Source organism: Bos javanicus, chromosome X (assembly GCF_032452875.1).
Source record: "Bos javanicus breed banteng chromosome X, ARS-OSU_banteng_1.0, whole genome shotgun sequence".
NCBI lineage: Eukaryota > Metazoa > Chordata > Mammalia > Artiodactyla > Bovidae > Bos > Bos javanicus.
In genome coordinates this window covers 4457982-4479145 of record NC_083897.1, presented here as the reverse complement: position 1 = coordinate 4479145, position 21164 = coordinate 4457982, and the positions used below count along the sequence as shown (strand labels likewise).

Sequence of the window (21164 nt, the reverse complement as noted above, 5' to 3'; positions counted from 1 at the left end):
ATATATTGACATGAATATGCCACGGGTGTACATGTGTTCCCCATCCTGAACCCCCCTCCCACCTCCCTCCCCATCCCATCCCTCTGGGTAATCCCAGTGCACCAGCCCGAGCACCCTGTATCATGCATCAAGCCTGGACTGGCAATCCGTTTCACATATGATAATATACATATTGGTGCTAAGTCACTTCAGTCGTGTCCGACTCTGTGCGACCCCATAGACAGCAGCCCAGCAGGCTCCGCCATCCCTGGGATTCGCCAGGCAAGAACACGAGTGGGTTGCCATTTCCTTCTCCAATGCATGAAAGTGAAAAGTGAAAGTGAAGTTGCTCAGTCGTGTCCGACTCTTAGCGACCCCATGGACTGCAGCCTACCAGGCTCCTCTGTCCATGGGATTTTCCAGGCAAGAGTACTGGAGTGGGGTGCCATTGCCTTCTCCGAATATACATGTTACGTAAGGTGTTTTTATTCTCTGCTTTTTTCAAGATTTTCTCTGTGTTTGGTTTTCTGCAATTTGAATATGATATGCCTAGGTGTGTTTTTTTTTTTTCCTTTTGACGTTTATATTGCTTGGTGTTCTCTGAACTTCCTAGATGTGTTGACCTCTCACTAATTTTAGAAAAATCCCAGCTATTATTACTTCAAATACTTCCTCTCTTTCTTTTCTCTTTCTTTGCTTTGTGTAGTCCCATTATACCTGTTATACCTTTTGTAATTGTCCCACAGTGATTGGAAGATATTCTATTCTATGTTTTATTAATTTTTTCTCTACATTTCAGTTTGAGGGGGGTTCTACTGATAAATCTTCAAACTCTCTGATTCTAATCCCAGCCCTTTCCAATCATCTGATGCATCCATTAAATATATTCTTTATTTCTTTGCAGTTTTTTATTCTACTATTTCCTTTATATTCTTTCTAAGGGTTTCTATCTCTCTGTTTACATTATCCATCTGTTCTTGCAAGTTGTCCACCTTTTCCACTGGAGCCCTAGCATATTGATCTATTTTAAATTCTCAGTCAGATAATTTCATATCTCTGCTATACCTGAATCTGCTTCTGACACTTGCTTTGTCTCTTCAGACTATTTCTTCTTTCCTTTTATCAGGCTATGCATCTTTTAGTTGTCGTTGAAAGCCAATAATGATCAGGTATTTGGAAGTACACAGGCCTTTGTATGACATCTTATTTTTGTCTGGCCAAGAGATATGCTGTGTTTACAGTTTTCTGTATCTGTAGTATCAGAGGATTCAATTTCCACTAGTGTTTTGTTTTTGCCTGCTGGCGTCTTTCGTTTCCCATAGACCGCTTCTTAAATAGAGTCTGAGCCTTCCGTTCTTTCATCTGTGACCCACTGCATTATAAGGAGACCTTGTTGATGTTTGGTCAGGTCTGGGTTGAGGAGACACGTTCTATAATCTCATCATTTGGGCTCAGTTGTTTAGTGTCCCTGACCCCCTGGACTATGACCTTCACAAGTAGTCCTCAGCTTTTTTCTTCTCTTCTGTGAAGGTGAATGTCTAGGGGGTTTGAAGTTTGGTAATTTCCCTTACCCCAAGTCCAAGAAGGCTCTGGTGAAGTCTTCTCCCTTGCTGGGTAGGCCATTGTTACGAAGAATGCTCTTGGCTTGTTTCCAGATGGTTACTTCTCCCCTCTTTCTTGGTCAAACAGGAGGCAATATTTCTCTGATCTTTACCAAGAAAACGTGTTGAGGATCCTAGGAGTAAACACCATGATTGTGGGGGTGGGGGTTGCTTTGATTAGGTCCCTAGGAATTTTTAATTCTCAAGTTAGTCCACACTCAGTCACCAGCAATTCATTGAAGCTACCTTTGAAGTTCCAGGTTTTAGATTTCAGCATTTTCTGCCTCAGGTGTGCTGATCTGTGTTCACTATAATCTGTAATCTCGAGAATCAGCTCTTTCTCCAGTTCAGGGATTACAGTTTGTCCCATGACCTCAATTCTGTGATGTGGCCAAGAATGGTCATTGATTTTTAATCTGTTCATATTTTTTCTTCTGAGGGTGGGAATGATGACTTGCAAGCTCTTATTGGAGTGGAATCTTTCCTTTAGATTTTAGACATTGTTTTGTTTAGCTCTTTGGATACATCAGGGCTTCCCTTGTGGCGCAGCTGGTAAAGAATCCACCTGCAGTGCTGGAGACCTGGGTTTGATCCCTGGGTTGGAAAGGTCCCCTGGAGAAGGAAAAGGCCACCCACTCCAGTATTCTATCCTGGATAATTTCATGGACTGTATAGTCCATGTGGTAGCAAAGACTCGGACACGATTGAGTGACTTTCATTTCCCCACACTTGGATACATTAAAATATCTGAAAAAAGTCCATTAAAGTTATGGAAGAACCTTAAATGCATTATTACTAGTGAAAGAAGCCCGTTTCAAAAGGGTACATGCTGAATGAGTCCATTTATATGCCATTTGGGGAAAAGGCAGAAGTATGGAGACAGACAAAAAACAGAAAAAAGATCAGTGGTTGCCAGGAGGAGGGAGGAGGGAGGAGTAGGAAGAACACAGAGGGTTTGCAGGGCAGTGAAAATACTCTGTTTGACAGTATAATGATGGATAGACGTCCTTAATACATTTGTCCAAATCCATAGAAGGTACAACACCAAGGGTCCCCTGGTTACTTCTGCAAACTCCTTTGGAGCCTCTTTCCTCACTCCTGATATCTAGCGACTCCTGCACCTTTCTTAGATTCAGCATTTTGGCCCAGCAACTTTCATCCAGCTTAGGTATCCTTCAGGTTACGCTTTTGTGTCCCTTCCTGAGTGGCCTTCCTTGACCTTACAACCCAAGTCAGAATCCATGTATTCTCTCTCCTTGTACCACGTTCCTTACATGGACACATCACCATTTGTGTATTTATTGGTTTACTGTCTGGGTCCCTGGTTGGGAGGCAAATTCCATGACAGGAAGGAAAGCATCTGTCTTTCTCCCTGAGGTCTTCCCAGCACCTAGCCCAGGGCCCAAATGGAATAGGTGCTCAGTTGACACAGGTGGAATGAGTGAATAAAGGAGGTTTACTCACCCATTCTGTAGAGGTTGATGCTGTTATCTGAGTAGTGACGTACCTGATGCCACACAACTAGCAAGTGGACATGAATGGGTGAGATCTCAGAATTACAGTTGTTAGGTGAATAGGCATCTTGGAAAGTATTTGCTAAGTGGATGGAAAGTAGGGGTGGGGGAGAAGTGGGGTGTGGAGCAAGTCAGTTTGGAAGATTCCTGAGCAGTGACTCTCGGGAAACTGGCCCCTGGCCAAGGACCTGCAAGACATAGTTTCAGGATTTACAATTGTTGAAAAACGTCCTCCGTTTTCATAATACAGATTGCTGATAAACGGCCCTGCGGGAAGGCTAATAGAAAACACAGCGCCTTCCCTGTAAGGGCACGTTTTACAGTTTATGGGAAGGAGGCAGGCTTAAAAGGCTCCAGGGAAACTGGCCCTCGCCCCCGCCTTCTACCATTTTCCTAAGCAGAGCAAAGGGCTGCGGGGCGCGGGAGACGCCACCGGTGATGCCAGGACCACACTCGCATAGTGGAAAGTAGATCTTGGTGACCCTGCATCCCGCAGGCTGCACATCGCTCTCCGCCCCACAGACTCCCACACCGCCCTCAGTCTGCACCTCACTTCTCAGACTCCACACGTCCCCACTGCAGCCCCTAGTAACCTCCAGTTCCCCCCATGTCACCTAGCGGTCTCACATCAACGCACGAAGTGCAAGAAGCTTCTAGGGAAGGCGCAAGTGCGGAGAGTCAGCGTGGAGCCAACTCCCCAGCAGAGGGCGCGGGAGAGTCAAGGCCGCCACCGCCAGACCCCGCCTTTCTAAGAAACAGACTCTCTCCTTTGCCCCGCATGAGTTCGCCTATTCCTGTGTGCTCAGTGGCTAAGTCGTGTCCGACTCTTGGCGAGTCCATGGACTGTACCCCGGCAGGCTTCTCTAGCCACGGAATTTTCCGGGCAAGAATACCGGAGTGGGTTGCCATTTCCTACCCGAGGGGATCTTTGTGGCCCAGGGATCGAACCCATGTCTCTTCTGTCTCCAGCATTGGCAAGCAGATTCTTTACCGCGGAGCTACCAGGGCAGCCCTAAATGGCCTTATGGATAGCCGAGAAATAAAGGTTAGTTATTATTATTATTATTAATATCATTTTCTGATGTAATAAGTAACAGGTGATCTTAAGAAAGAAACCAAGAATCTATGGACTGAGAACGGGACCGGGGACTGTGTTTAGCCAGTTTGCTTTTCTTTTTTTTTTTTTAATTTAAATTTATTTATTTTAATTGGAGGCTAATTACAATACTGTATTGGTTTTGTTTCTTTTTTGGCTCCAGTTGCCGGGTGTGTTGTTTCGGCGTCCAGTGTGTTTTGTTTGTCTGTTAATGTGTAGGTTAAAAATCGTCTTTCTCGGGAGACTGGGGTTGTCTTACACACTCTAATATATACATAATAGATGACAAAGAAGGACCTACTGTGTAGCAGAGGGAACTCAGTACTCTGTACTGAGGAAAGAATCTTAAAAAAGAGTGGAGACTGGTGAATGTTATGTGGCAGCCTGGATGGGAGGGCGATTTGGGGGAGAATGGACATGTGTATGTATGGCTGAGGCCCTTTGGCTGTTCTCCTGAAATTATCACAACATTGTTAGTTGACAACAGGGAAGGTGTGACAAGACGTTTTATGGACATTAAATCCCCACAGCCCTTTTTGTGTTTCCTTTTTTGGTAAAGAACTTCCCTAGGAATGATATGGACCAAGTCAAAGAATGCTAGAGCTGGAAGGAGTTTTTGAAATTAAACCGCCCTCTTGTTGTTACATATGCGGAATAGGAAGCCCAGAGAGGATAATGACAGAGCACCTGAGTGCAGTCGGTTTCCAGTCTGGAGCTCAAGCTGGAAGCAGGATCTTTCAGGGAAAAGGAGTAGTGTGATGTTTAAAGATTTTATTCTATTCTTTATTAGGTAATTGTTGTAGGAAAAGTTGGAAATTCATGTTTTCATTTACCTTGGATCCTATCACTTCAAAATGATCGTTGTTGTCTTCTGTGTAATTTTCCAGATATTTTCATATATGTAAATACTGGTAAAATGCTGTTTCAACTAAAATTGGATCATATTATCCATGCTTTTTGCAATATAGTTCCTACCAGATGCGTAAACCTGTTGGATGGAGGGACCTTCATTAATTTAATCAGTTGCTTATGATGAACAAGCTTTTTTCAAATGTTAAATTCTTTTAAAAGATGCTGCACTCAACATTCCTGTTTATACATCTTTTGCCAAAGTATTGTCTACCTGTTGATCAGTGTGAATTTTTTTAAATCTCAATTTAAAAACTATTTTAATTAGTTTATTTGGCTGCCCTGGGTCTTAGTTGCTGCATGTGAACTCTTAGGTGTGACCTGTGGGATCTAGTTCCCTGATCAGGGATTGACCCAGGCCCTCTGCACTGGGAACTTGGAATCTTAGCCACTGGACCACCAGGAAAGTCCCCAGTGTGAAGTTTTGTAGGAAGGTAGGGCAGCTGGGTTTGGAATCTGGCCCTGGAGCTTACTGTGTGTCTACACAGATCACAACCTTTCTAGGCTCCAATTTCCTCATCTTTAAGTGGAAGCAATCAGGCTACTGATTGTTTACAGGTATGGGGAGGATTAAATGAGATAATACATGTAAAATATTTGGTTAGTGCCTAGCACATAGCAAGTCCTAAATCAGTATTAGTCATTATTGTTGTTACTGTTGTCATTACCACCATGACCCCTGAAGAAAACTGGTTCTTCAAAATAACACCCATAGTTTCTATTACTCTTTAAAAGAGAGTAATCAGAATTTCCTGAGGAAATTCTTAGGTGCACAACTTTAGAAGCTGAATTAATATTTTCTATTTCTAACTTTGTTTATCCAGAGGATAAATAATAAGTATAAATGAAGCGTGGGCTGTGGAGCTATTTACCGTGCTGTGCTTGTATAGCTTTCTGCCAGTCAAACCAGGAAAGCAGAGCTATTCGTTGGATGTTCTTATGTAAAAATCAACTAATTTGCGATGAATAAAGCCACTTCTGATTCTTCCTCCTTTGGAAAATGCTTCAAGCCCATCTTATGCCATAAAATCAGCAGAATATCTGTGCTATCGTCTTTGCAACTTCCCCGTATCTTCAAGCTGTTCTCCTGTGAGTTTCTCTTGTATCCGTGGGCCCACTATTTCTTATTCTCAATAGATGTGGGAAAGAGCACAGAAACAGAGGTTGTTGTCTCTCAATCTTGTATTTTTAATCTGGGAAGCTATCCAAGAGTCACACTGGGACAGATTTCAGGTTCATATTCCCACCTGAAGCTTTGGAAACTAGTCACTATTCCGACCAAAGCCTGTACTGTGTCACCCTTATTTGTCTTGGATGCTTGGGGCTAGTGCACTGGGACAACTCAGAGGGACGGTGTGGGGAGGGAGGAGGCAGGAGGGTTCAGGATGGGGAACACATGTATACCTGTGGCGGATTCATTTTGATATTTGGCAAAACTAATACAATTTGTAAAGCTTAAAAATAAAATTAAATTAAAAAAACACTTAAAAAATTAAGGAATCAGTCACTCTGTTTTATTGGTTGATTTTGTTTCTTTGTATTTACATATTTTTAATTGAGTTATAGTTGATGTGCAATATTATGAAGTTCAGGGATACAACATAGTGATTCACAGTCTTTAAAAGTTATAGTCCGTTTATAGTTCTTATGACATATTGCTATATTCCATGTGCTGCACAATATGTCCTTGAAGCTTATTTATTTCATATACAGTAGTTTGTACCTAGGCATCCGTTACTTGGATCTTGTCCTTCCCGACTTTTTCTCCCCCACTGATAGTCAGTAGTTTGTTCTCTATATTGGTGAGTTTAGTTTCTTTCTTTGGGTCATAGTCACAAGCTTGCTTTACTTTTTAGGTTCCACATACAAGTGATATCATACAGTGTTTGTCTTTCTCTGACTTATTTCACTAAGCGTAATACTCTCCAAGTCCATCCATGTTGTTGCAAATGACAAAATTTCCTTCATTTTATGGCTGAGTAGTATTCCACTGTGTGTCTATACATATACACCACATCCTCTTTATCTATTCCTCTGTTGATGGACACCTGGGTAGATTCCATATCTTGGTTATTGTAAATAGTACTGCAATGAATGCTGTGGTGCATGTATCTTTCCAAATTAGTCTTTCCTTTTTAGGGGGGGATATCTCCCTAAGAATACTCACCCTCTTTGAGAAGCTGGTGGAATATCCAGAGGTTTATGGCCTAGCTCAGAAGTCATTGGTCAGTGACCAAAAGTCATGGTGACCAGTTTTCCAAAATGCTGCCAGTAGCTCCATGCTTACTTACGGTAGCTTCCTCCTCTTCTCCACTGAGCACTGTGGATAGAGACACTCAACAGGATGGGTGGCATAAATGTGGTGGTTACATGAATCCTTTGTGGACACAAAGTTTGTGGAATCTGAGCACCAAATGCTGGGACATCCTTGTCTGTAACTGAGGCCCGAATGCCCCCCGTGTGTCATTTGCCATGCTGTGTCATCCTTCCCTCCAGTAATGACCAGGTCCACTCTACTATGGTGTCTGTCTCCGCTTGTTGTCATGGCTTTGTCAACTGAGCTAGGCTAGAGCTTCTTTTCCTGGGATTGCCTTCCCTGTCCTGAGTGGAGGTTGGCTGGAAAAGCTGGGGCAAGATTTGGCAGGTGGGAGTGAAGCCACGGCCATTATGTTCTGAAGTTGGGTGTAAGGGCAGGTGCGATTGCCACTTGTATGCATTGGCACTGACGCCCTGGCACCCTTGTTGCCGTGGGCCAGCAGGGGGCCTGCAGCGACTCACCCACAGGGTGATCTCCTACAACAGCTCCAGACCCTGGGCCGTGTGCACGTGCAGCTCTGTGTCAAAGGATGCCGGCTCCTTCTCCAGAATGGAGACGGTAAGAGGCAGATGTATGGATCACAGGATTTTATGCCTTCATGGGTTTTAGCTTGTCCTTGTGGGTTCAAGGGAATCCTTGCAGCTTCCACTTGGTCTTTGCTCTCCCCAGTTCATATACACCTGTCTGCCCAGCTGTTAGCCTTGAATATCTCCAGTGACTTCAGGCCACCATCAAATGTGAATGCAATAGCCTTTCATAGACTTCATCTCGGCTCCCACCAGTGCGTGAGATCTAGTCTCTATAATATATCCCTCATGGCCTTTCACTCTGCTTCTCTCATCAAACCCTACAACTGGGTTTTGTTGTATTGTTTAGTCGCTCAGTCGTGTCTCACTCCTTGCAATCCCATTGACTGTAGCCCGCCTGGCTCCTGTGTCCATGGATTTCTCTGGGCAAGTATACTGGAGTAGATGGCCAATTCCTTCTCCAGGTGATCTTCCTGATCCAGGGATCAAACCTGAGTCTCCTGCTTGGCAGGTGGATTCTGTACCACTGTGCCACCAAGGAAGCCAATTGTGTGTGTGTGTGTGTGTGTGTGTGTGTATTTCAGATTGTTTTAAGCCAGTCATCTCCTGATGGTGACTTGGGTCGTTCCCATGCCTTGGCTGTTGTAAATAGCGCTGCTATGAACATTATGGTGCCTGTGTCTTTTCAAATTAGAGTTTTCATTTTTTTTTCTGGATCCAGGAATGGAATTTCTGGATCAAATGGTAATTCTGTTTATAGTTTTTGAAGAACCTGCATACCATTTTCCATTGTGCCTGTACCAATTTACACTCCCACCAACAGTATAGGAGGGTTTCTTTTTCTCCACACCCTGTCTACCATTTATTTGTAAATTTTTGATGATAGCCATCCTGACCTGTGTGAGGTGTTACCTCATTGTGGTTTTGATTTGCATTTCTCTGTTGCTTAGCCACGTTCGTCATCTTGTCACGTGCCTCTTGGCCCTCTATGTCTGCTTTAGAGCATGTCTATTTAGGTCTTCTGCCCATTTTTTGATTAGGTTGTTTATCTTTTCTGCATTGAGTCATTATGAACTGTTTGTGTGGTTTAGATTTCTTAGGTTTACTTTTTCAATTTCATCTTTAATTGTTTTACAGTGTTTTGGGGGCCATGCTGCATGGCTTGTGGGATCTTAACTCCAAATTAGGGATTGAACTCGTGCCCTCAGCAGTGAGTGAGGGGTGCTAACCACCGTACTGCCAGGAATTCCCTATATTTTGGATATTAACCCCTTCTCAGTTGCACCCTTTGAAAATATTTTCTCCTATTCAGTAGGTTTTCTGTTAGTTTTTTTGATGATTTCTTTTGCTGTGCATAATAAGCTTTTCAGTTTCATTAGGGCCCATTTGTTTCCTTCTGCTTTGATTGATATTTCTTTTGCCTTGGGTGATTGATGTAAGAAAATGTCGCTATGATTTATGTCACAGAAAGTTTCACCTATGCTTTTTCTAGGAGTTGAACGGTGTCTTGTTTTACATTTAAGTTTTTAACCATTTTGAGTTTATTTTTGTGTATGGTGTGAAGAAATGTGCTAATTTCACTCTTTCATGTGTAGCATCCAGTCTTCCCAGTGCCGCTTGCTGAAGAGACTGTCTTATCCAATGCATAGTTTTGCCTCTTTTGTCATGGATTAATTGACAGTAGGAGTGCGGGTTTATTTTGGGGGTCTCTGTTCTGTTCCTTTGATCTATATGTCTGTGTTTGTTCCAATACCATGGTGGTTTGATTACTGTGGCTGACAAAAGAATTTTTCGTTTCTCAAAAAAATGAAAAGATATGTACATGACAATTTACTAAGGCTCTATTACCCTTGCTTTCTCTTTTTAGTGTTAATTGTAGATTATTTCTTTTTTTAATATTTTTCTTTATTACTCTCTTTGGCTGCACTGGGTCTTTGGTGTGGCATGTGGGATCTTAGTTCCCTGACCAGGCATTGAACCCGGGTCCCCTGTAGTGAGAGTACAGAGTCTTAGCCATTGAACTGCCAGAGAAGTCCCACCCTTGCTTTCTTTTTAAGAAGTATCTATTGATTTATTTTTGACTGTGCTGGGTCTTGGTTGCTTCGTGTGAGCTTTCTCTAGTTGTGGTGAGTGGGGGCTGCTCTCTAGCTGTACTGCACGGGCTTCTTATTGCAGCGGCTTCTCTTGCTGTGGAGCACGGACTCTAGGGTGCTTGCGCTTCAGTAGTTGCAGCTCGTGGGCTCAGTAGTTGTGCTTCCCAGATTTTACAGCCTGGCAAGCCGATTCTTTTCCACAGAGCCCCCGCGGAAGCCTAGTTCCCCCTTACATATAGAACAAAAACAGTTTTGCACAGTTTTTTCCAAATCTTGATTTCCTCCCTTTCAACGCTATGTCCTGTGATACTGCAGATTCCCTTCCAACATGCCCTGTCTATGGATCCCTGGAAATTCCTCCATCTCCTGCGTGCTCCTAACCTAGGCCCTTGGCTCAAGCCTTTTCTGCTTGAGCTCTGAACTCTGTTGGATCCCTAACCATCTCCTCTTTCCATGTTCAGTTCTCACGCCCAGCTAATGACTTAGGGCATAGTCTCTGAATTAGAAATAGTTTTCATCAATAACACCAAAGTAACAATATAAATAATAGCAATAGCAATACAAGTACTACCAATAACTCACATGGATCAAGCCCTTATCTATTGTGCCAGGCACTGCTCTACGTGTTTTCAACATATAAATTTTTCTGTTCTTCCCAATAACTCCTCACCCGACATCTTCAAGGTCAGTGTGGACGAGGATACAGACTGACCACACTCTTGTTCCCTTTACTCCAGCACCAGTTGATGCTGGTTGAGTGCTCACCATGGGACTTAACTTTATTCCTTTATTTAAACCTAAGAACAGTGTAAGGCACATACCATCATGAGATCCATTCTATAGATGGGACAGTTGAGGCACAGAGAGAGGTCAGCCAACTTGCCCAGTGTCACAGAGCGAGGAAGTGGTGGGGCTCTGCAATCCGCCTCCATAATCTGTGGCTTCTTTCTCTGGTGTGGGCTGATCTGCCTCTGGAGACACTGAGAACCCACAGCACAATGGATGGGTCGGGTATTGTGACATTCCCACACCGCCCAGCACAGGGCCTCTATACCACAGCCAACATAGGCTTAGTGATGCTCACAGGTACAAAAACATGCAGGACAGATGTCATTTTCACAGGAAACCATTCTGTCCTCATTGGGAATCGTCAGAGGGTAGATATCTCCCTTCTCACAGAACCTCATGAATAAATGAATAAAGAGAAAGTGACTGAAGTGGTAAACATGAAGCGGTGTGGTGTGGTCCTCTGTAAAGTTTTATTGGAAATCTTAAATGCCAAAGTGTTATTGCCCAGGATGTAAAGAACTATTCGTCCCAAATACAAGCTTCCAAAAGGCACATTAGTGATGGGCGCACAAATGTCACCTCCTCTCCTCCACACCTGCACTAAAGTGTCATTAAGAATGACATACTTGAGGGACTTCCTTGGCAGTCCAATGGTTAAGACTCTGTGATTCCACTGTAGGGAAGACCAGTTCAATCCCTGGTGGGGAAAACTAAGATCCCATATGCCATGGGACATGGGAAAAAAGAGAGAAAGAGAGGTTTAAAGAATTTACCAACACAATTAATTAATGATAAAAATGATTAATGTCCTCCAGGATAAAGGTGCCTAAGAGGCTGTCTGATCAAATCCCCGTTCCTCTCAAAGGCAGGTTGCCTAATACAGCAGCCCCAGCTCTGTCTACCTGCTCCTCCTTCTCTGTTCCAACCCAGTGGTAGAAGAGGGGCCACAGATGAAAGTGCAGTGAGTGAATCAGGGCAGCACAGAGCTTGTCGGTGAGTGACACTGAGCAGTAACACTCTGGTTTCATTTCTTTTAAAAGGGGGATGATGATTGTGATGAGGGAGCAGGTAGAAACAGGATAAATCAAGTACAACGTCAAGCATGAGACTCATGGTTAGAAGCTATTCTTCATATTTGGGATATTCCCATGCCCCAGGACACCTGTAAATACCTCTTGAACAAGCATAAAACCCTCAGCCTGGCCTGGCTTTCATTTGCACTTCTCACTGCAGAAACAGAATTCTGGAACTTAGAGGAGGGACAGAGAGGGAGGGGAGCGGAGTGGAAGGGTGGGTTGGGGAGGGGTGAGGGTGGAGGGGAAGAAGGGAACTGAGGTGCAGGAGAGAAGAGCAGCAATGAGGAAGATGGAAACAAACACTTCCTGATCTAGAACACGGGCGCAAGTGTTGTAGGGTGCCTGCAGCCAGCGCTGGGGAGCTGAGTCCAGCCCTGTATGCAGAGCTCCACAGTTACCTGCCAAGTTGAAGGAAGGGCCCCGAAGGAAGGGCCCCTTGCACTGTAAGCTTTCTGAGAGCACCAAGCACTGGCCAGGGTCTATGCGTGCACTCTGACGTGGGTTAGCACAAATCGGTAGTACTTGTTGCTTCATAAGGGGCGGGTTGGGTTTCTTGCAGCCAGCTTCTGAGCACACTGTGTGCCCTGAAATAGAGGCCCCAGGAGCCAGAGCAAGCAGCCCCCTAGCTAATCATTTCATCTGAATCACTAGCCCCATTCCTGGACTTTGCGGGTGAGTGAAACAGAACCAGAGCCCCATCCATTAGTTACAGAGTTGGAGCGGTGGGGGGGGTGGGGGTGGGGAGGAGACGTGCTCAGAGCACATAGGACAAAGGGGACCACTGGGCTGTGGCCTTCTCCAGCCCCATCTTTGCATCTCTTGCTCCAGGGGAACTATGGGCTAGGAGCCCAAATCCCTGGAGAGATGTTCTCCTAATGTTTCTCCAGGGCTCTGGCTCCAGGGGCCAGTGAGGTCTCATTTCCCTGCCCGTCCGCACCCCAAGTTAGCACACCTCCACTTTATGGCCATACCCTGGCTTCAAGGGCTCGCAGAGGGTCCCACCTACCTCAGTCAAGGGGCAGGGCCGGAGGGAGTGGGGGACCAGGGAGGGAGGGGGGTCGAGGGAGGGAGGGCGCCTAAGCAGGAGCAGGTACACATTGGACCAGCAACAGAAGCTACAACTTGGACCAGGCGCCCAGAAAACTGACCTAGCACTTAGCCCCAGGACTATCCCGGCCTAGGACATCTGCACAGATCCGGGAATAGAGGCTGATTCATTCACAGCACTCAAGACTGGAGCCTCCGCTGGGGGCAGGTGAGGTGGGGGCACAGCCTGGATGATGCTATTGCAGCCTGGGAGACCGGGAAGAATTGCTTGGTCAGAGGCCGGGCCAGGTCAGGTGCTTTGGCGAAGCCCAGAAAACGCCCTTTCCCTGGGAGAGGCCAGTGGACCGGACTCAGCTGCCACACAGTCACAGCCCTTGGTCTCCCTATAGCCTCTCTCTCGGCCTTGCGCCTTTTCCAGATATGAAGCCTCCGTTGGTATGAGCGATGGTAGTGGGAGGAGAAGAGGGCTAAGTGCGGTCTGAACTGGCACTGGGGGAGGTCCACGAGGTACCCAGGAGCCCAGGAGGAAGCAGTAGCAGCAGCAGCTGAAGCTGACCACCTGGGGCCCGGAATTGAGGCGGGGGTGCAGGTGGGGAAACGAGGGAACCTGCAGAGGGGCCTCCACCACATCACATTCACCCTTTGAGCCAATGGACGGAGAGCCTTTTCCACTGCACCAGATACCTCGCCTGGTTCCTGAGTATACAGCTAACCCTGGAGCTGCCTAGTTCTCCAGGGGGCTCGGTTGCCCCTGGGTGCCTCTGGTTCTCTTCTGCAGTCCATCTTCAGAGCCAAAAGCTACCTGGATGGCCCAAGGCCAACAGGGACACCTCCCTCAGGACTCTGTGGTGGAGGCGGTACCTAGTGGCATCCTGTGGTATTTAAATCCATCAAGTAGGGAAAGTTTGGCCACTGACCTGGTTGTTAATAATGTTTTGTTGGAACTGCACAGGAAGTACAGTGGAGCAAGTGCAGGGTCACAATTACCTATGTTTCAAATTTAGTAATATTTTCATCATGTGCTATTTTTGCACTAATTTTGATATTTATTAAATACTGCATTAAAATATTTTTGTCTTGAATACTAATTTTATTTGATGCCACAATGACGTTTTGCACAGGAGGGAAAACCACCTCCTAAAGCAAGTCTGGAGCTGAGTATTACAGAAACGTGTACTGGGGTAGGGGGCGTGAAGGGGATGGAAACTTTAAACCCAAGCATGAAATAACATCCACATATTTAATTTCATCCACATCTCCAAATTCTGAACATTTTGATTTCATTCTCTAAGGAAGGAGCTTGCAAGACACATGGATGAGACTGCATTCAGATTGCACATGAGTAAACCTGAAAAAAATTTGGCAGATGAGCCATCCTAAAACCTGCTTCTGGGCTTGGACACTTTTGTCCTGGACATTCTCACGTTGATTTGTGCTTATGGCCATTTCCATGATTGGAAAATAAGATTTGAACTCTCAGTTCAGTTCAGTCGCTCAGTTGTGTCCAACTCTTTGCGACCCCATGAACAGCAGCACGCCAGGCCTCCCTGTCCATTGCCAACTCCTGGAGTCCACTCAAACCCATGTCCATTGAGTCGGTGATGCCATCCAACCATCTCATCCTCTGTCGTCCCCTCCTCCTCCTGCCCTCAGTCTTTCCCAGAATCAGGGTTTTTTCTAATGGGTCAGCTCTTCGCATCAGGTGGCCAAAGTATTGGTGTTTCATCTTCACCATCAGTCCTTCCAATGAACACCCAGGACTGATCTCCTTTAGAATGGACTGGTTGGATCTCCTTGCAGTCCAAGGGAGTCTCAAGAGTCTTCTCCAACACCAAATTTCAAAATCATCAATTATTCTGCGGTCAGCTTTCTTTAAAGTCCAACTCTAACATCCATACATGACCACTGGAAAAACCATAGGCTTGACTAGACGGACCTTTGTTGGCAAAGTAATGTCTCTGCTTTTGAATATGCTGTTTAGGTTGGGCATAACTTTCCTTCCAAGCAACGAGCGTCTTTTAATTTCATGGCTGCAATCACCATCTGCAGACTCTGAAAGTGACAGTTGCTCAGTCCTGTCTGACTCTTTGACACCCCATGGACTATATAGTCCACAGAATTCTCCAGGCCAGAACACTGGACTGGGTAGCCGTTCCCTTCTCTCGGGGATCTTCCCAACCCAGGGATCAAATCCAGGGCTCCTGCATTGCAGGCAGATTCTTTACCAGCTGAGCCACCAGGGAAGCCCTTAGGAGCTCTAAGGGGTAACAAATGGGATCAGTAAATTCAAGCTCACGGAAATAGCCCATTACCAGTGAGAACATAGTTCCCAAAGGAAAAAAATAGAGCCACTTTTCCTACACCTGTGGTACCTACCTATCTGCCATCTATCTATCTGAATATATACAGATACAATCTCTTCCTGTAAAGTTCAGGTCCTCCTAACACAAATATCCTTTAGGGAGGAAATTAGCCCTCCTAAACTCAATCCTTCCATCTTATGAGTAGTTCATATTGGGACTCAATGTGACCTGAAAGTACTTAATGCACTGAGGAGCTGGGTTATAAGAGAGTTCAATTGAACTACTTGAAATATTCAAAACCAAGCCTAATCTGAGGTAAAATGAGTGATTTTGTGAATATTTCAGTGCTGGCACAAGGGAGTAATTGGTTCAGAGAACACACTATAGGAGTAACTAGCATCTGTTTAGTTGCACCGAGATGGATGGGGTGGAAAGCTTAAAGTCCATGTTCTCCCGCTGTTGTTTTTCAGTGTTTGGTAATGCAAGGTAGGGAGTGGCAGCACTAAATCTATCAATGAAAACAAAACCAAAACTGAACAATTGCAGACAAAATTCTAGTGACCCATAAAGGGTAAAAAATAGAATTGTAATATATAGTCTACTTATGCCTTGAAGATATCACACAGATTCAATGTTATGAAACTATCAAATACATAAGTGAATATTCTCTTGAGGAATTTCTAGTCTCAGGACTTTTTTAAACCACTTTTTGTGGTACAATTAGGAACAAGTGGGTTTTGTGGAATTTGTTTGGTGTTGGTGGGGTCAATTCAGGGTAGATTTGGACCTGTGTTAATCTGAAGTACTTTTTCATTTCCTCAAGTAGTGATGAGTTATTTCTAGGTCATGAGATCAGCAGGTGAATACTTGAGACCATAGAAAACCTTAAGTTGTATCAAAGAAGCACTGGTAGGAGGAAAAATCAGGAAAGTTTTATTATTAGCTTTGCTGCAGAGCCCTGTGTGAGGGTTGTGATGGACCTGGGCTGCAGACCTGACAGGGGTTGGAGTGACGGGTCTGGAGACCTGGGCTGGGAGCCTAAGGCCAGGGGCTGGGCTCACAGCCAGTCTGGCCAGGGCTTGGGAGGCCCAGGCCTCTGCTCTGTCACACAGGCAAAGAAAACTCACAGGGAAAGAAAACCTGACGTTTTGGTGACTTGCTTCTCCTGGCTTTACATAGTGATCTCTTAGAGGAGTTCTCAAGGGCGAAAGAGCAAGAAGAAACAAGGGTAAAGAGAAAATGTTCTCATCTGTGTCCAGACTACAGCATGAATACCCAAGAATATCCTTTTCTCTTGCTTTTTTTTCATTCAGGTATATTTGACATACACTAGTTTCAGGTGTGAAACATAATATTTGTTGTTCGCATACATTACAAAATGATTACCACAAGTGTAGTTAAGGTCCATCACCATACAGTTACAGATGATTATTTCTAGTGATGAGAAGAAACTCATTTTTGTTAGTGCTATTTTTTTTTTTTTTTTTGTCCACGACTCGTACCTTTCAGGATCAGTTCCCTGACCAGGGATTGAACTTTGGTCATGGAAGTGAAAGCTCAGAATCCCCACCGCTAGATCCCAAGGGAACTCCCAAGAAGAAACTCTTAATATGTTTTTCCTTTTCTCTTTTGCAAATATAACAGACTTGCTTTCTGTAATCATTATTGGGAATAGAGACCTAATGCTGGCCCACATACCCCAGTGTGGGCTCTGGTTGTTTAGGGAGGTACATTTTGGTTGGTACCACTGGTCCATTTGAATCCTCCCAAAATGAGCCCTATTGCGCTTTCTTATTGGCTCAGATGATAAAGACTCTGCCTGCAATGCAGGAGTCCTGGGTTCTATCCCTGGGTTAGGAAGATCCCCTGGAGGATGAAATGGCATCCCACTCAATATTCTTGCCTAAAAAATTCCATGGACAGAAGACCCTGGTGGGCTACAGTCCACGGCATTGCAAAGATTTGGACATGACTGAGTGACTAACACTTTCACTTTAACAATGAGCTCTATTACACTCGTCTTCTTGATGTACTCATGTAGAGGAAGGATCCTAAATCCTAAAATTACAGAGCAAAAATGAGGAGTCAGGCAAGGGGAGGAGGCTTCCAGTGTCACAATTTGTAGTCTGGGAACTTCCAAAATGATTAAATGCCATGTAAAAACCATTAACTAAGATGCTGAGTGGAAGGTGTGGTTTCATTGACATGGTTTTGTTAATAGTTGCCAGACATCCTGGGAAAAGACTTTGTGTGACCCCACCTCCACAATTAAAAAAAAATTTTTTTTATTGAGGTACAATTGACATACATTATTTTCTTAGGCTCCAAAATCACTGCAGATGGTGACTGCAGCCATGAAATGAAAGGACACTTGCTCCTTGGAAGATAAACTATGACCAACCTAGACAGCATATTAAAAAGCAGGGACATTACTTTGCCAACAAAGATCAGTCTAGTCTCAGCTATGGTTTTTCCAGTAGTCATGTGTGGACGTGAGAGTTGGGCCATAAAGAAAGCTGAGTGCTGAAAAACTGATGCTTTTGAACTGTGGTGTTCGAGAAGACTCTTGAGAGTCCCTTGGAGTGCAAGGAGATCAAACCAGTCCATCCTAAGGAAATCAGTCCTGAATATTCATTGGAAGGACTGATGCTGAAGCTGAAACTCCAATACTTTGGCCACCTGATGGGAAGAACTGACTCATTGGAAAAGACCCTGATGATGGGAAAGATGGAAGGCAGGAGGAGAACTAGACAACAGAGGATGAGATGGTTGGATGGCATCACTGACTCGATAGATATGAGTTTGAGCAAGCTTCAGGAGTTGGTGATAGACAGGGAAGCCTGGCGTGCTGCAGTCCATGGGTCACAAAAGTCAGACACGCCTGAGTGACTGTAATGAACTGAACTGACATACATTATATTAGTTTCAGGTGTATAACACAGTGATTCAGTTATCTTATACACGGTGAAATGACCACAATAAATCTAGTTAACATCATTACCACACCACAGTTTTTCTTATAATGAGAACTTTTAACAGCTACTTGGTCAACAACTTTCAAATGGACAATACAAATATTATTAACTATAATTACCACCCTGTATATTGCACATCCCCCTATGACGTGTTTGTACCTTTGAATCCCTTCACCATTTTTTGAACCTCTGGGGACCACCAATCTGTTCTGTTGTGTGAGCATTAAAAAAAATTTTTTTTTGGCAGATTGTTGCTTGTTTTGAGAGTCCTCCATGTAAAAGGAGAAGAAAATGGCAACCGACTCCAGTATTCTTGCCTAGAGAATCCCCTGGACAGAGGAGCCTGGTGGGCTGCCGTCTGTGGGGTCGCACAGAGTCAGACACGACTGAAGTGACCTAGCAGCAGCAGCAGCATGTAAAAATGATATCATACAATATCTATCTTTATGATTTATTTCACTTAGCATAGTGCTCTCAAGGTTCATCCATGTAGCCAATTCAAAGTTTCCTTTTTGTGGGTGAATAATGTTCCATTGTATATACAGGTATGCCTCATTTCTTGTGCTTGACTTTAATGCACTTTGCAGATATCGTGTTTACACATTGAGCTTTGTGGCCACCTTGCATCTCCAAGTCCAGTGGTGCCATTCATCCAAAAGCATTTGCTCACTTCTTGCCTCTGTCACATTTCGGTCCTTTTGGCAATATTTCAAGCTTTTTCATCATTGTTATATTTGTAATGCTGATCTGTGATCAGTGATCTGTTACTGTTGCAAAAGTATTCGAACTTGCTGAAGGCTCAGAAGATGGTTAACATTTTTTAGCAGTATTTTTCAATTAGGGTATTTATGCTATTGTCTAAGACATAATGCTATTGCACACTGAATAGAATACAAATACAGTGTAAAAATGACATTTATATGTATTGGGAAAACAAGAAATTTGTGTGGATGACGTTGTAGTGCTATTTGCCTCATTACTGTGGTCTGGAGCCAAACCCACGGTATCTCCGAGCCATGCCTGTATACACGTGTTCTTTGTCCATGCATCCGTGGATAGACAGTGAGGTTGTTTGCTTATCTGGCTGTTGCACGTGATGCTGCAGTGAACACGGGGGTGCCACACTGTGGCTGACCTTGTTCTAAAATGCCTAGTTCCACTCTCCTGCCTTAGATCTCTTGATGGTGTTGGACTCTCCTAGGTGAGGCGAAGGGCTGGTAGGACCATGGTGTTTGACCACTCAGGCAACATCACCACCATCTAGAATTCTGAACCTGAGGGTAGAACCGAATCAGCTGACAGTGTCCTGAGCCCACAAAAGCTGGAGGGTGGGGACAGGTTGGCGTATGCAGAAATGACGGTGGTCTGCCTCTTTCCCTCCAATTATTGGCTGGGCAGAAACTGAGTTAGAATGGACTTGAACCTAGTTAGGTGAACTTGCCTTAGCATTCAAGACTAAAATATTAAGGCAGTATCCAGAGCTTCAGCAACTCTCATGTCCCAGTAAGACAAGTCACAAGCCCCCTGAGCCCCCTTGCCAGACCACCTTTCTAACTCTCAAGAGGTTAGACCCCCTCAGTCATCGTTCTGTCTAGAAAGCCAGCATGTTCCTTCCTAGTAACTATTTAGTTCAGACTGAAGATGGCCTTTAAATTGGTTCTGTTTCCCTCGTTATGACTTTGAAAGGGGTTGAGTGTTTATCATGCCCAGCCCCCCCAAAGACCAGGGTGACACTGTCCCTAGTGAGGAGGGGCAGAGCAGCTGGACTGCTGGTAGAGCACTAACATTTCTTTATCCTGTTACCAGGCAAAGCACTGACAGCAGGGACACGGCACTGTTTGCGAGCGGGCTTACATGTAGGACGTGGAAAATAATCCAAGAATACTAAAAGTGAGAGGACAGGAGCAAAGCAGTAAGCCTAGACCAGAGCTTGGCACATACAGTCTACCATCCCTAAGGGTGGGCTGGAGGGAGGGATGCAGCCTTAACCTTCCTACAGTATTTTGGCAATGAAATAGTTCCTTCCATTTCGTCAGTGGCATATAGATTTGCATGTTGTGTTTTTCTCTCAAGACCTTAACTGCCCAAGGCTTACGAGTGGGAGGGCCAAGTGTTGGCGATATCAGAGGGCTGTAATTCTCAGACAAATGTCCCCTGTGGCCTTGGGTCACCCTCTCGTCATAATCCTGTATGGACCCCAAAGGGCCACATTGTTTTCGGGCCCAGCTGGAGCTGGGTGCCTCTGCTGCCACTGCAGCCCCAAACACCCAGGCCCCCCATGCCACCCTTGCCTCCTCCACCTGTGCCCTCCTCTGTGTGAGCTTCGTTTGGCCTGGCAAGGCCCCTGTCTACAGCATTCATTTTGTGGCTCCTGTCTTGTAAGACCTGTTTCCTATGACAGTTTTTCTAAGGTGTTTTTCTGCCAGTTTCAAATTTTTCATAGCACCTCAGCAAGAGCACTTCAGTGAATGCCTGATGGATGAACTGAAAAAGTGAAAACACTGTGTTTTTATAGGGCTTTTGGGGGGTATTTCCAGGAAACATGTGAATTCTCTTGTATACTTGTTTTTATATGTGAAATGGGATTAGTACTCTATGGATAAGAATTGCTGAGGGCTTCCCTGGTGGCCCAGTGGTTAAGAATTGGCCTGCCATTGCAGGGTACATGGGTTCGATCCCTCGTCTGGGAAGATCCCACGTGCCGCAGAGTAACAAGTCCCATGTGCTGCAACGACCGAGCCTGAGGGCTGCAACTACTGCAGCCTGCATGCCCGAGAGCCCGTGTGCCACAGTTAGAAGCCACCATATGAGAAGCCTCCACACCACAACAAGAGAGCAGCCCCTGCCTGCTGCACCTAGAGAAAGTCCATGGGAAGTGATGAAGACCAAGCCCCGCCAAAAGTAAATAAATAAAACTGTTGTCAAAAAAAAAAAAAAA

At 44.8% G+C, this 21164-nt stretch overlaps 1 protein-coding gene across 2 annotated transcripts in view; it reads left to right on the top strand.

Annotated features, from left to right (window-relative positions):
• The first annotated feature begins 3840 nt into the window (after nucleotides 1–3840).
• LOC133242428 (fibrous sheath-interacting protein 2-like) overlaps nucleotides 3841–21164 on the top strand; it is a 105645-nt gene continuing 88321 nt past the window's right edge. The window contains exon 1 of one of the 2 annotated variants that reach the window (XM_061408585.1): nucleotides 3841–4139. In XM_061408585.1, the coding sequence (XP_061264569.1) occupies nucleotides 3873–4139 (267 nt within the window). In that variant the 5' untranslated portion in view covers nucleotides 3841–3872. The remainder of the gene's footprint in view (nucleotides 4140–21164) is intronic. The other variant, XM_061408583.1, reaches the window with a different exon arrangement.